Source organism: Dromiciops gliroides, chromosome 3 (assembly GCF_019393635.1).
Source record: "Dromiciops gliroides isolate mDroGli1 chromosome 3, mDroGli1.pri, whole genome shotgun sequence".
Taxonomy (NCBI): Eukaryota; Metazoa; Chordata; class Mammalia; order Microbiotheria; family Microbiotheriidae; genus Dromiciops; species Dromiciops gliroides.
The window spans coordinates 599,373,748-599,389,313 of NC_057863.1; the positions used below are offsets into that span (position 1 = coordinate 599,373,748).

Consider the following 15,566-nt stretch of genomic DNA (forward strand, 5'->3'; position numbering starts at 1 on the left):
TTTGCTCTAAGAGAACTTGTATTTCTCTCTGGGAGACTTGGATTTATATCTATATAAGTATACAAGTATACTATGCAAGAATACAATATAAATATATAGAGAATAAATACAAGGTAACGAGGCAGGGAGAAAACTAGCAGGAAGTTCATGTAGAAAGTAGACTTTAGCTAAGTCTTTGTCTTGGAGGAAGTAAGGGATTCTTTGAAGTAAAGGGAAGTTAGGTTGAATGCCAAGCATGTGGTGTGGCCAAGGCACAGGTATGGAGCTGTGAGGGTGTTACATGTGAGAAATTAGAGGAGGCCACCTTGGCTAGATCATAGTGTGGGAAGGGGCCCAGATGTGAAGGGCTTTAAAAACCAGAGAAAGAAGCTTATATTTTATTCTAGAAGCAATAGGAAGTCACTGAAATAGACTGAATAAGGGGGTGATGTGATCAGATCTACTTTTACGAAAAGGTAACATTCTGTAGACAGATGAAATAATATCTCATATCTTGTATATACTTGAATAATAATCGAAACGGGAAATTATATTCTTTATGTCCCACTCTTAATATGACTATAGTTTGAGTATTTCTCCTTGGTGAAATGCTGACAAGATCTATTTGAGATGTATAGGGTATTTCTTGTAGCAAGGGTATCTTTTGGTCACGAGACAATCCTAAAACCTTAAAACTAACAGAAGACTTTGTTGAAAGCTTTTATGTCTCATGTATTGCTTCATGGCTGAATCTGTGGTTATCTCACTTATACTTGAATACTCGCAATGATATAAACTCAAATGAGTGTATTCCTTTCTATTTTTATTCCTCACCATTTGGGGGCAAAAGTTACAGTATCACTAAAGGACGTCAGAGTCAACTTGAAGTTTGGCTTCAGAAACTTGAGAGAAGCAGGAAAACGAGCTCTTACCTGGGAGTTGGAGATACCTGTTCTTGTTTCAGTGTCATTAGTCATATTGCTGCGAGTCATTTAAATTCTAAACCTGTTTTCTCCTCCGTAAAATGAAGAAGTTGTGTTAGGTGAATTTATAGCTCTACAGTGTAATGATGCTATACTTTCCTATGAATTATTTAGATAATAGCTTGATTTGATATTGAATAACAACCCTGGATCTTTCATATTTAGTATGCTGTTCACAGACTTGGGTGAATTTTGGCAAACTGTTTTGGCTTTGAAATTGTAGACATTAGTGTAACTGTCTTTGCCTATAAGAGAGGAATACGCAATAGACTTAGGATATACCGAAAGGTGCCTCTTGTCTTACATGGGTCTCCAGACGTCCTATATGCCTTCTTCACTTTTGTCTTCCCCACTAAGAGCTGGTTATGTATTTTGTGAAATATGCTTGCCAGTGTAGCCTTTTAATAAGATACTTCTGAAAATATTTTCATTACCATTTGTTACTTGGAAGAATCATTGTTCTTCAGACCCTTTGGATAAAAACTGAAGCAAATTTGAAGCAAGTTTGACTATCTCAAAGCCAGATCTTTCTTCATGTATTGCAGTGGCTGTCTCTTGACACAGGATAAGGATGCACCAAGTTAAGTTATTGTCTTTAGTAAATACATTCAGTGTTTACTCTGCAGGGATATTGGGAAGACATGGAATTTGGTATAGGAGAGGACACTGGCAGGTAACTGGTATGTGTTATTATATGATGAGAGGGCATTAATTCATGCACCTCTAGCGATGTGTTTCGAGAAGCTCATTATCAAGGTAAGTTCAGAGGGACTTAATTTGTAAAGGATTTTGCAATAAGGTGTTTTTAGAGAATTGGAAAATGGAATGTGATGCAAGATCTTGGAGAAGATGGCATTTGAGTTAAGGTGAAGAGAAGCAATAAAATCATAAAACAGATGAGCAGAGTCCATTTTGGTTAGAGTTTGGAGTTTGGCAGATGAAATGAAATATACTTGGAAAAGGTAGGGAACCAGATTGTTAGGGCCATCGTTCAGTAGACAGATTTTTGCTCAGAAGAGTAACATGACCATATTCACATGTTAAAGATTATTCAAGTAACAGGATGAAAGATGAATTGGTAGTGGAATGAAAGGTGTTAAAGACCCAAAGACTCAGCTGTTAGTAATGAGGGCTTATAAGGGTTAGAGATATGAGGGACTTCTGAGCTATAAATTATAATGATTCTTAAAGGATTATGAGGTAAGGAAGAAGGAAAAGTCAGAAGAAGTTGATATTGGGAGAAAGGATATATTGGTTTAGGAACATAAATATGGAGATATGGGCAAATACATGCAGAAAGCAAGCTTGCTATTGCCTTAGCCTATGGAAAGCCAAAGAGTGAGATAGAAAATGCCTTTGATAAATTGTTGTAGTGGTATATAGTTGCTACAAGATAGGCTAGTTATGCTGTGTTTTGTAGAATGGCCCGTGTGAGGTCCATGGATATGTACTGGGAGTCATCATGGCACATGAGGCAGTATGAGTGATGCCTCTGTAAAATCATTGGTGACCAGGAGAGGAAGAGAAAAGAGAACATTGCCTGGGACTTTTATGACAGTGACAAGTGCCATCAATAATATGAAGAACAGATTATCCATTGCTGTTAACTATATCCAGTAAGCCCTGATATGATACTGAGGCCTGAAATATGAAGAAACTAAATGATGTGGATTGGTAGAGGAATGAAGCTGATACTCAGAAAAGGTTTTAAAAAATCAAGAGGTCAGGTGAAACATGAATGAAGTTGAATTTGATGAGAGGGATTAGAGAATTTAGGGATTTGGAAGAATGTGAAAGGGTTCTTTCTGTTGAGTACATGGTACTAACTAAATTCTTTGGGTGTTTGAATAGATGTTATAATTTTGTGGTTCTATTCTAGAGTTCATAAACTTCTTGAGCATTTTACTTTCCCTGCTTAATTCTTCTGTTCATCCCCCCCCCCCAGCCTACCATTCCTATCCTATATTAATGAAATTCATATTGGAGACAGTTGGGGCCTTCAAAACTGGAATGTGGCTAGATATATATTGGATTTGTACATCTCCCCCTCCTGCTGCAGGGAAAATGTGTTGTAGAAAAGTGGCGTAAAAGTTTCTGAACTCAAGGATCAGATTTAATATGGATGGGGATGGGGGTAAGTGTGGTGGTAACTCTGAGTGGAAAATGGTACTGGATGAAATTTTTTGGTGATTGTTAAGGAGTTGATTGAACCCAGGATTACTACGTTTTAATAGTGTTTTTCCTAGTTTTTTACTTTCCTCTGTCTTCATGGTTTCTGCCTTATGTACAGTCCCAAAGAAAACTATGCTTGACTCACCTTCCTCTTCCCTCTTCTTCCAGCATATTGTGTGACTGTCAAGTTAAGTTCAGCATCCTGTGTGGTGTAGCTAGAGATGTTTTTAGAAGGTGAAATTTAGTAGGGTTGTAATTTCTCTAGGTCTGACAGCAGTGTTCATCTGTGTTTTTTCCATACCACCTCTGTTGTAGTAGAATTAATCTAGGTCAGGTCAAATGCAACTGCTCTAATCTCTCAGATTAAAACTGGTTTCTTCCCTCCCTTCCCCCTTTCCTCCCTCTGAAATTGAAGGCTAGGACATTTTCGATGGCTAGAGCAGTTCTACAAAAGTCACAGTTGGGAAAAGGGTTTGTTTTTTTTTTCCTTTTAAAAAATGTGGTAGGCATAATGTGAAAGTGTTTAGTCTCATTGAGAAATTAGCAGAAGATAGTAGAAAAATGAAATCAGTTAAGTTCAGTTGGGTATACAAAATGACAAAAAAATTGAACCTAAAATACTGGATTTATCAACTTTCCTCAAGGACATAGCTTTCTGTTATACTTGACTCACTTTAGGATGGTTTGAAAAAAAATTGTTTGCATCCTTCCGAGTATTACTAACTTGATTTTAGGGGCCCTCCTCGTCAAAGACAGCCTAGAGAGGAAGGTAACGAAGAAGACAAAGAGAACCAAGGAGATGAGACCCAGGGTCAGCAGCCACCTCAACGTCGGTACCGCCGTAACTTCAATTACCGACGCAGACGCCCAGAGAACCCTAAACCACAAGATGGCAAAGAGACAAAAGCAGCCGAACCACCAGCTGAGAATACGTCCGCTCCCGAGGCTGAGCAGGGCGGGGCTGAGTAAATGCCGGCTTACCATCTCTACCATCATCCGGGTAATTGTTTGGGTGCTTCTGGAAACCGAGTATAGGGAAGAGCAGCTTTGCAAATTGAGTGGCTCCATTTTGAGGTCTGGTCAGGTAGTCTCCTATGCATATTAGATTTTAATTTTAAGGAATTTGTATGAATTGCCTAAAAATTTAAGAAAAGCATATACAAGGTATTGGTTGGTGGGCAAAAGCCCACGTTGGCTTACCAGCCCAGTCGTTGAGAAATCAACCTATGGAGCGTTTGCTGTTCTATTTGTGAGACTGAGATACTGAAACTTAGTAATTTCATTCTTTTTATTTTTGTGTGTGCTAATGGGAGACCCAGCTACTCATTTGGACATGACTTTGAAGAAAAGGTTAAAACAGTGTGGTTCCTTGAAGTACCTTACACACCATTAATTCAGTTATACTGTTGGTCAAATGGTTAATATACCTTTACACCAGCATTCTAAAGGGTATTTTTGCTGCTTCATTCTCTACCCTACATATAAAGGGGAAAATGGGGCATTTGGTTTGGTGAGAAAGATAGCCTAGCATGATGCGTAGGTAGCCTGGCCTCCATTTTTGCCATGAACTTATCCTCTGAGGCCACTCTGAAAAGATTTCTCTCTAGCAGGGACAACATTTTGGAGAAAGGAATTGGGGGTATTTAGATATAATACAGTCTTAAATAAGATTGGGCTAGGATGAAGGATAGACAAGACGATCAATGTGTTGTTTTTAGAGACCTACTAATCTGACATTTGTTTCTTTTTTTCTAGTTTAGTCATCATACAAGAAGAAAGAATATGAAATTCCAGCAATAATAAGAAATGAACAAAAGATTTGGAACGGAAGACCTAAGTGCTTGCTTTTTGCTGTTGACCAGATAACTAGAACTCTCTGCATTATCTATGCAGCATGGGGTTTTTATTATTTTTACCTAAAGAAGTCTCTTTTTGGGAATGACAAACATGTTTTTTAAAAAGCCTGGTTTTCTCAATACACCTTTAAAGGTTTTTAAATTGTTTCATATCTGGTCAAGTTGAGATTTTTAAGAACCTCATTTTTAATTTGTATAAAAGTACACCTGATTTTTTCAAAAATCCACAAACTGCAAGCACCTGTTAATAAAGGTCTTTAAATAATTTTCTGTGCATGTCTCTAGCTTCTAATGATGTTGATGCAGTTGTCCAGTTATGTGTGGCTTCAAGTTGTGTTGCAGATATAGGGGGTATCACAGGATCCTTTGGGCCATTGTTCATGAGTAGGAGTTCTTAAACTGGTGAAACTTTTAAAATGTTTTGATAACTGTATTTCAGAATAATTGCTTTTCTTTGTAATTCTCTTTTATGCATTTAAAAACATTGAGAAGGGTCTGTGTCTTTGACCAGACACACTGAAAGTGTGTGAGGTGAACGGGGAGGGTCTCCCTGACACAAAGTTAGGAATTGATTCAGCCACTCTTTTCAGTCTTGGCTTTTTTTTTCCTCCTGGAATAATGATAATTGATCCACAGACATGAAATCTATTGATGATATTAAGAAATGACTGGTCAAAGAAAGATTGTATATAAGGAATCATATTTTTTCAAATAGAAGTGGGGGGAATCAGTTGGTTTTTTTTGTTTTGTTTTTTTGCGAGGCAGTTGGGGTTAACTGACTTGCCCAGGGTCACACAGCTAGTAAGTGTCAAGGGTCTGAAGCCGGATTTGAACCCAGGTCCTCCTGAATCCAGGGCCGGTGCTCTATCCACTATGCCACCTAGCTGCCCCCAGTTTTTTTTAATTACCCCAGGGTTCCAAAAGGCTTCAAATCCTGGTAAACAGTACAGAGAGAGAGAGCTTAGTTATTTTTGATTGATCTGGGTATTAGTGTCCACATTCTTTTTGTTCAGTCTTTCAATTGCATCTAACACTTCATGATTCCCTTTAGGGTTTTTGTTTTTTAGCAAAGATACTGGAGCGGTTTGCCATTTCCTTCTCATTTTGTTAGATGAGGCAACTGAGGCAAACATTAAGTGATTTGCCCAGTGTGATGATTAAAATCTAATGTGTGTGTTGGTGGGGGGAGACCAGTTAGGATTTAATTATAAATTCAGGAGCTTCAGCAACAGTTTGAGAGAGATCTCCAATATTCTATCTAGGTTGCATCACCTACCTGCCTCTAACCTTGGTAGTTAAATGTTTTCCTACATTGTGTCTGGCTCCTCATCCTGATATTTATACAGTGGAGAACAATAAGATGGAGTTTCATCTGATGACTGCTGGCAGCTTTGGCAGTATTTTAAGTAACATTGAAATGAGCTTAATTCTAAAAATCACAAAATGAGTTGGCTCTCAAGCCTTCATGGCCTCCCCTTTAGCCCCTACCCTAAAACAGTGTCATTGTGTATGACTTGTGGGTGACAAAAGCAGACCAGAAATAGCCACATAGTCTATGTGGTGGTCAAAGAAAACTTAATGAATTTATAGAAATAAGGTGTGCTGAGAGGAGATAATTTCTTCTTACATCAGAAGTTTTAGGTGCTGTGATTTAGGGAGGCCATCTGAGGGTGAGTGGCCCAGGACAAAGGGAAGTATGAGGTATGATTGGTTTAGGATGTTTTAGCCTGTAGAGGCTTGGTCCAGGACTGGGGAGGTGGGGACATAATCACTATCATTGACTATTTGAAAGGATTGTCTTAGAAATTAAATTATAATGTTTTGGCCCTTCAAAAAACAAGTGTTGGGACCAAAAAACAAGTGTAAAGGAGGTTACGGGGGCAGCTGGGTGGCATAGTGGATAAAGCATCAATCCTGGATTCAGGATGACGTGAGTTCAAATCTGGCCTCAGACACTTGACGCTTACTAGCTATATGACCCTGGGCAAGTCATTTAACCCCATTGCCTCAGATATCTGGGGCCATCTTCATTCATCTTGATGTATATCTTGCCACCCAACCCAGATGGCTCCAAAGGAGAAAGTGATGTTGGTGATTTTGCACAGCCCTTCCTCAAATCCAATTCATTTCAAATCCTGACATCTGCCATGGTCTTCCAGAATGAAGGACAAACAACAATAAAACCACAGTAGAATGAGTGGTTCACGAGAGAAATAAGAATTCTGAAAACAGAATTTATGACCTGCATAGCATAAGCAGTGTCATAGCATCTGAATTCATAAGGAAAAAATTAACTGAATTATAGGAATACAGACAGTAATACAACAATGGTTGTAATGTCCCTCAGAATAATAAACTAAAGGGAAAGTATAGAATTGAACAACAAACATAAAATGGGGCGGGGGGGGGGGGGAATCCACAGTGGTTATTTTCTCCAAAGAAATGAAAGAACAATTGATTGGGAATACAAATGCACAGAAATAAAGGACAATCTTGGAGAAGCAAAAAGCCATAACATTAAATTATGATCTATGTATAAGCAAAATTTACTGATCTTGAAGATACGATGCATAGAGACAAATTAAGGATTTTAGGTCTTCCCCAAACAAAAATCCAGAGCATTGTTTAAGGGATGTGGGCTGTTGCATTGTTTTTCCTGGGTACATTATGTGTGCTCAAAAAATTACCCACTAGGCTACAGATATGTTTCAAATGTAAAAAAGCAGAAATAGTAAAAACATCCTTTGCAGACCATAATACAATAAAAATAGTAATAAATTCATGGAGCAAAAATAAAAGAATCAAATGGAGATAATATAACAGTGACATCCTAAATAACATTCATCAAAGAACCAATCATAGAGACAATAATTATGTGATATTGGTGATAGAACATACCAAAATTTCTGGGTTGCAAGCTAAAGCACTCGGAATAAAAATACGCCTAGAAACATACACTAACAAACAGAAAGATAGATGAATGCATTTTTTAGAAACTAGCGAACAAAAACCAATATGAGGACAAAAGAGATGTTGAGAATTAGAGGAGAAATAAATTGGAAACCAAAAAGACTTAAAATAATAAAGTTAAAGGCTAGTTCTTTGAAAATAAAAATGAACCCTTAGACATCTAACTAAAAAAAGGGCAGAAAATCAAAATAGTAATCAGAAGAAACATCAATCAACTATGCACTGTTATATGCTAACAAATAGATGAATAACTTTAAAAATATAAAGTACTTAAACTGAGAAGACCAAATAATACCTTCTCAGGAAAAAGGAAATAGAACTATTTTTTTTTAAACCAATTACCATGATTAGAGTAATGCACATTAAAACAACTCTGGTACCTACCTTACACCTGTCAGAAATGACGGCTGCTGAAAGGGATGAGGGGAAATGGTACATTAATGAATTGTTGGTGGAATAGTGAACTGGTCAAGCAGAAAACAATTTGGAGCTATGCCCCAAAAACTATAAAACTGTATACCCTTTGACCCAGAAATACCACTACTATGTCTGTATCCCAAAGAGAGAGAGATTTAAAAAAAATTTTTTTTAAAAGAAAAAGAACCTATATACACAAAAATATTTATAGCAGGGTTTTTTTTGTTTTGTTTTGTTTTTTGGTGTGGTGAAAAAGGATTGAAAATTGAGAGGATGCCCATCAACTGGGGAATGGCTGGACAAGCTGGGGCATATGATTGTGATGGCATACTATTGTGCTATAAGGAATGTTTGGGGGGGGGGTTGCAGAAAAACATGGTCAGACCTATATGAACTGTTGCAAAGTGAAGTGAGAAGAACCAGGAGATCACTGTGTTAACAGCAGTGTTGATGAAAAATTTGGTTACTCTGATCGATACAATGATCCAAGACAATTCCAGAGGATTCATGGTGAAAAAATGCTATCCACCTCCAGAGAGAGAATTGATGAACTCTGAGCGCAAATTGAAGTATAATTTTCTCATTTTTGTTGCTTTTTAAAAATTGCTAATATGGAAATATGTTTAGCATTATTTCATATGTATAATTGATATATTGCTTGCTCTCAGTAGGTGGGGGAGGAGGGAGTGAAAGAATTTGGAACTCAAAATTTAAAAAGAAAAGAATGTTAAAAATAATAGCTTTCAGTTTTCCACCATGGTGCAAGATCAAGGTGAAAAAGAAAACCCCATGCGGGAACTGCACATCCAAAAGCTCTGCCTCAACAAATGTGTTGGAGATAGTGGTGATGGCCTGACCCGGGCTGCTAAAGTGTTGGAGCAGCTCACAATCCATACCCCAGTGTTCTCCAAAGCTTGCTATACTGTCAAATCTTTTGGAATCAGGAGAAACGAGAAGATCGCAGTTCACTGTACAGTCCGTGGAGCCAAAGCTGAAGAGTTTCTGGAGAAGGGGCTAAAGGTGCAAGAATATGAGTTAAGGAAAAATAACTTTTTAGACACGGGCAACTTTGGCTTTGGGATCCAAGAGCATATCGACCTGGGGATTAAATATGACCCAAGCATTGGCATCTACGGCTTGGACTTCTATGTAGTGCTGGGCAGGCCTGGCTTCAGCGTTGCAGACAAAAAGCAGAGGACAGGCTGCATCGGGGCCAAACACAGAATTGGCAAAGAGGAAGCCATGCGCTGGTTCCAGCAGAAGTCCGATGGCATCATCCTTTCTGGCAAATAAAGTCCTGTTTTCTATAAAATCAATAAAATGATCCCCGAAGTGTAAAAATAAATAAATAATAAAAATTTTGAAATAACACAATTGCCAAATTAAAAAAATAAATCTCTTGGTACCAATGGATTTAAAGGAAAATTCAAAATTTTAATGCTAGAAAAACTGGAATTTAAGAATACTTGCCAAGAACCAAGCAAATTTTTGCTTATATCAATTTGTTCCAGGTCCTTCTAAGAAAAATTAGTACCAATACTACATAAATTATTCTGAGAAATGATGAAGAAAACACTTGATCAGACCCCCTTTGTGAGACCAAATATTCCAGTGCCTAAAGAAGGGAAGAAGACTTATTGACCCACATCATTAATGAATATTGATTCCCCCCAAAACTAAATAAAATTCTGTCATTCATTATGACTAAGTTGGATTTAGACCAAGAATACAAGGATGGTTCAACATTAGGAAAATGGTCAACATTAATCAATCATGTTAAAAACAAAAATACCCAAAGCCTTCAAGAAAAAGTTGCACAAAGTGTGACACTCATTTATGCTAAACTACCTATAAAGGATAGGCATGGGAGACTTTTTTTTTTTTAATATCACAAAAAGTAAAAGCAAAAGCAAGCATCCTATGCAATCAGGGTGCCCTAGAAGCTTTCCCAATAAAAACAAGCATAAAGAAATGATTCCCATTCTCCCCACTATTATTTGGTATAGTTCTAGGAATGAGCCATAACAAAAGAGAGAAATTTAAGATGTAACAAAGGAAATAAATCTATCACTATGTCTTGATGTCATGGTGGTTTACTAAGATAATCATAGGACTTCAACAAAGATACTAATCAAGATTTTAATAGTTTCAGCAAAGTTGCAGCCTACCCAATAAACCCACAAAAGTCAACAGCATTTCCATAGTATAATAACAAAATTCAAAAGGCAATCGTAGAAAAGGAAATGCCATTCAAAATAACCATTAAGTACATACGATATCTGGGGATCAATCTACCTAAGCACACAAAATACTTGTATAGATTCAATTACAAACTGCTCCTTTAAGCAATAAAAAATAACAGAACATTCAGTGCTCTTGAATAGATCTTGCCAAAATAATACAAATGGCAATGCTACTAAAGTTAGTTTACATTGCTAATGCTATGTCAATCAAACTATCAAAGGTATAATTTACGGAACTCAATGGAATAATAACAAAATTCATTTGGTGAAGCAAAATATAGACTATCAAGGAAAATAATGCTAAAAAAGTAGGGATTAAGGGAAAATGGTACTTTTGGATTTCAAGCTATATCACAAAGCAGCTTTTATCAAAATCATTTGGTATTGTTAAAGAATAGATAAACAAATCAATGAAATAGGTGAAACTAGAGAGAATCAGAAACAGTGGAACTAATTAACCCAATGTTTGGTAAAATGGAAAGCAAATTGTTTTGGAAAAAACTCCTTATTTGATAAAGACTGCTGGGAAAATAGGAAAACAGTATGGCAGAAATTAGGTTTAAACCAAAACCTTACACCATATTCCACAATATATTCTAAATGTATATGATGTTTATGTTAAGCTCATACTACTAAGAAATTAAAAGAGAATATCATAACCTTCTAACAGTTATAGATAGGAGATGTATTCTTAACCAGGCAAGAGACAGGAAATTACAGAAGATAAAATAAATAATGGGGTTTATAAAACTAAAAAGCTTTTGAACAGAAATTTAATGCACCCAGGATAAGGAGGGAAGTGGTTTAATAAGAAACAGTCTTTGTATCAAATTTCACTGAAAAAGGTTTGGGATTCAAGATATAGAAACATTTAACATACATGTGTATATCTATAGATCTATATATGTTGTTCAATCATTTCCATCATTTTTGACTCTTTGTGACCCCATTTTGGGATTTTTCTGAGCAAATATACTGGAACAGTTTGCCATTTCCTTCGCGAGCTCATTTTATAGATGAGGAACTGAGGCAAAGAGGGCTAAATTACTTGCCATGGGTCACACAGGTAGTAAGTGTCTGATGCTGAATTTGAACTCATGAAGATGAGTTCCTGATTCCAAGCACAGTACTCTATCAACTGTGCCATCTAACAGCTATATGTATATAGCATTTTTGTAAATGTAAATATATACATTCATGCATATAATAGCCATTTCTCAGTCAATAAGTGGTTAAAGGATACAAAAAACAATTTGTAGAAGAATTGTATGATATTAACAACCACATGAAAGAAGGTCCCAAATCACTAATCATAAGAGAAATGCAAATCAAAACATTCCCTAAGTATCACCTAACACCCTTCAAATTGGCAAAGATAACAAAAAATTACAATAAGGAGCAATAAATTGGTTCAACCATTTAAAAAAGTACTGTGGAATTGTGCAAATAAAGTGACTAAAATATCCATACCCTTTAACCCAGAGATTCCATTACTTGGCTAATACCCCAAGGAAGTCATCGAATGCAAAGAAAACCCCCATATGCACCAAAATATTTATAGCAGCATTTTTTTTTGTCATAGCAAAGTAGATGTCCATTGATAGAAGAATGGCTAGACAAATTGCAGTTCATGAATGTAACGGAACATTACTTGTGTTGTAAAAAATTACAGCTATAATGAATATAGAGATGGATGGCAATATCTATGTGAATTGATGCAGTGAAATAAGCAGAGTCAAGAAAACAATGCCTGTAATTACTATAACAATGTACATGGAAAGGACAAGCACATGCTGAAAAATCTTAGGTGAATGTAGCAAAATTATGAAAAAATCAAGCATGACTCAAAGGAAGATAAAGAAGAGGATAATCTCAACCCAACCCTTTATGGAGGAGGCACAAAAAATATTGAAGAAAAAAACACCTTAAAAAACCCCAGAATTGGGGCAGCTAAGTGGCACAGTAGATAAAGCATCAGCCCTGGATTCAGGTGGACCTGAGTTCAAACCCGACCTCAGACACTTGACATTTACTAGCTGTGTGACCCTGGGCAAGTCACTTAACCCTCATCGCCCTGCAAAAACAAAAATAAAACAAATAAAAAAAACCCCCAGAATTGGCCAAATGGAAAAAGAGGTACAAATCTTCACTGATGAAAAACAAATTAAAAATCAGATTTGGACAAATGGAAAAGAAAGTACAAAAACTCACTGAATAAAATAATTCTTTAAAAATTAGAATTAGGCAAGTGGAAGCTAATGACTCTATGAGATATCAAGAACCCATAAAACAAAGTAAAAGAAAATAAAATATGAAATATCAGGAAAACAACAGACCTGGAAAATAGATTGAAGAGAGATACTTTAAGAATGATTGGACTAGGGGCAGCTAGGTGGCACAGTGGATAAAGCACTGGCCGTGGATTCAGGAGTCTCTGAGTTCAAATCCAGCTTCAGACACTTGACACTTACTAGCTGTGTGACCCTGGACAAGTCACTTAACCCTCATTGCTCTGCAAAGAAAGAAAGAAAGAAAGAATGATTGGACTGCCTGAAAGCCATGATCAGAGAAAGCCTAGACATCATATTTCAAGAAATTATAAAGGAAAACCATCTTGATATCCTGGAACCAAAGCATAAAATAGAAATTGAAAGAATCCACCAATCGCCTCCTGAAAAGATCCCCAAATGAAAACTTCCATGAATATTATAACCAAATTCCAGAGCTCCCAGGTCAAGGAGAAAATATTGCAGTCAACAAAAAACAATTCAAATATCATGGATCACAGTCAAGATCACACAAGATTTAGCAGCCACCATATTAAAGGAATGGAGGCCTTGGAACATGTTCCTTTGGAAGGCAAAAGAACTAGGATTAAAACCAAGAATAACCTACCCAGCAAAACTGAATATAATCCTTCAGTTGGGAATATGGTCATTCAATGAAATAGAGGACTTTTAAGCATTCCTGATGAAAAGACCAAAGCAGAATGAAAAATTGATGTTCAAATACAAGACTCAAAAGAAGCATAAAAAAAGTAAACATGAAAGAGAAATCATAAGGGACTAAATAAGATTAAACTGTTTACATTTGGATATGGAAACATGATACACGTAACTCCCAAGAATTTTATCAATATTCAGACAGTTAGAATGACTCTACATATACAGATGACAGGGAAGTTAGTTGATTATATTGGGATGATCTCAAGAAAAATGGAGGAGCAAGAAAGAAGGATGCACTGGGAAAAGAAGGGAGAGGAAGAATAGGGAAAATTAAGGAAGTATTTGTACAGTGAGGGGGAAAGGGGAAGGGCTCTGGCAATTCTTGAAGCTCACACATATCTGAATTGGTTCAAAGAGCAAAGAATACACGCACATTCAGTTGGGTATAGAAATCTACTTTACCCAAAGCAAAACATACTTATGAGGAGAGATAGGGTAAAAAGAGGGACAGAAGGATAAGCAGAATTAAACTGGATGGATAATAATAATTAATAATCATAATCATCATAATAATCATAACTGCAAAGGTGAATGGAATGAACTTACCTATAAAACAGAAGCAGATAATGTAATAAATTAGAAATCAGAATCCAACAATATCTTGTTTATGGGAAACACTTGAAACAGGAAAACACAGAGTTTAAAAAAATGTGGAGGGGGGAGTGGGGAGTGGACTCTATTATGCTTCAGCTGAGGTAAAAAAGGCAAGGGTAGCAATCATGAGCTCAGACAAAGTGAAAGCAAAAATAGACCTAATTAAAAGAGACAGGCAGGGGAAACTACAGCTTGCTAAAAAAAGTATCATAGACTAGGACTTCTTAAACTTTTTCCATATGATCACTTTTCACCCGAGAAATTTTTACAAGTCACACGAAAAATTTTTGTGTGACCCTGGGTATATAGGTATATAAAATAGGTATACATAACCTTTTACTGTTGCCAAATTTTTTTTGTGTCCCTCCCCTCCCCACATTCAGGTACATGACCCCATGGATCCACAGTTTAAGAAGCTAGGACATAGGCAATAAATATCAATACTAAACATATATGCAGGGAAGCTAGGTGGCGCCATAGTGCACAGAGTGCTGGGCTTGGAGTCAGGAAGAGCTGAGTTCAAATTTGGCCTCAAACACTTAATAGCTATGTGACCCTGGGCAAGTCACTTAACCCTGTTTGCCTCAGTCACCTCAGTATCTTTCTTTTCTAGGTCTTCAGGAGTTGTGCCTTTATCACCTGCAGGAACAATTTCCAGGCTACATCTCCACAGGGGTTGCTTCCCAGGATCATGTCTGAGGGCACTGGGCTAAAAGAATGACTCTCTTCAAGGATATTGGTTTCAGGGTTCTGGGAATTATCAAACAAGGTCTAAGAGAACATGGTGGTCAAGGGGCCTGTGGCGATTTAACTTGCTTGGGCACATGCTTCGCCACCCCCACCCCCCCGCCCTTTTCTCTCTCACGGTGACTTGCTGCTTCAGCTAGGCTGGCTTCTTTGCTTTGTGAGTGATAGTTGATAGGCAGTTGGTAGGAATGACTGGCCTTTTCTCCACAGGAGTTTCTTCCACAGAAAATGGCTAAACAAGAATCAGGACCTGTGCTGGGGGGGGGGGGGGGGGGGGCGGGGCAGTGCTCTCACTTGTGGGAATCCTACATCCATTTGCCCTTTGTAGACAGTTATTGCTTGAGATGATGAGGAAAGTGGGCCCCTTCTCCACAATAATCCCTCCCCTTAATGTTTGGCTGCAATGGAGAAAGTTAGGGAACTTTATAATAATAACTTGCAGAAAGTACCCTGTGTCATGATATACATCTAAACGGTATCAAACAAAAGCTATATTGGACAAAGTTAGTCTTTCTATTAGCAGAGAAGGTGAAAATGCTGCAGAAGCATCTCTTTATTCTCCAAATTATTGGGGAGAAGTAAAGCTGTACATAAGATCAT

The 15,566-nt window shown here is 37.2% G+C and overlaps 2 protein-coding genes across 5 annotated transcripts in view; both read left to right on the forward strand.

Moving 5' to 3' along the window:
- The window catches only part of YBX1 (Y-box binding protein 1), a 29,758-nt gene extending 24,503 nt beyond the window's left edge, over positions 1-5,255 (forward strand). For 2 of the 4 annotated variants that reach the window (XM_043991896.1, XM_043991893.1), the window contains 2 exons: positions 3,869-4,134; positions 4,890-5,255. In XM_043991896.1, the coding sequence (XP_043847831.1) occupies positions 3,869-4,103 (235 nt within the window). In that variant the 3' untranslated portion in view covers positions 4,104-4,134; positions 4,890-5,255. The remainder of the gene's footprint in view (positions 1-3,868; positions 4,135-4,889) is intronic. The other 2 variants (XM_043991894.1, XM_043991895.1) reach the window with 2 other exon arrangements.
- A 3,878-nt stretch (positions 5,256-9,133) lies between these two features.
- Positions 9,134-9,670, forward strand: LOC122750308 (60S ribosomal protein L11-like). The gene has a single exon (XM_043997011.1). The coding sequence runs from the start codon at positions 9,134-9,136 to the stop codon at positions 9,668-9,670; it is 537 nt and encodes a 178-aa protein (XP_043852946.1).
- The last annotated feature ends 5,896 nt before the right edge of the window (positions 9,671-15,566 follow it).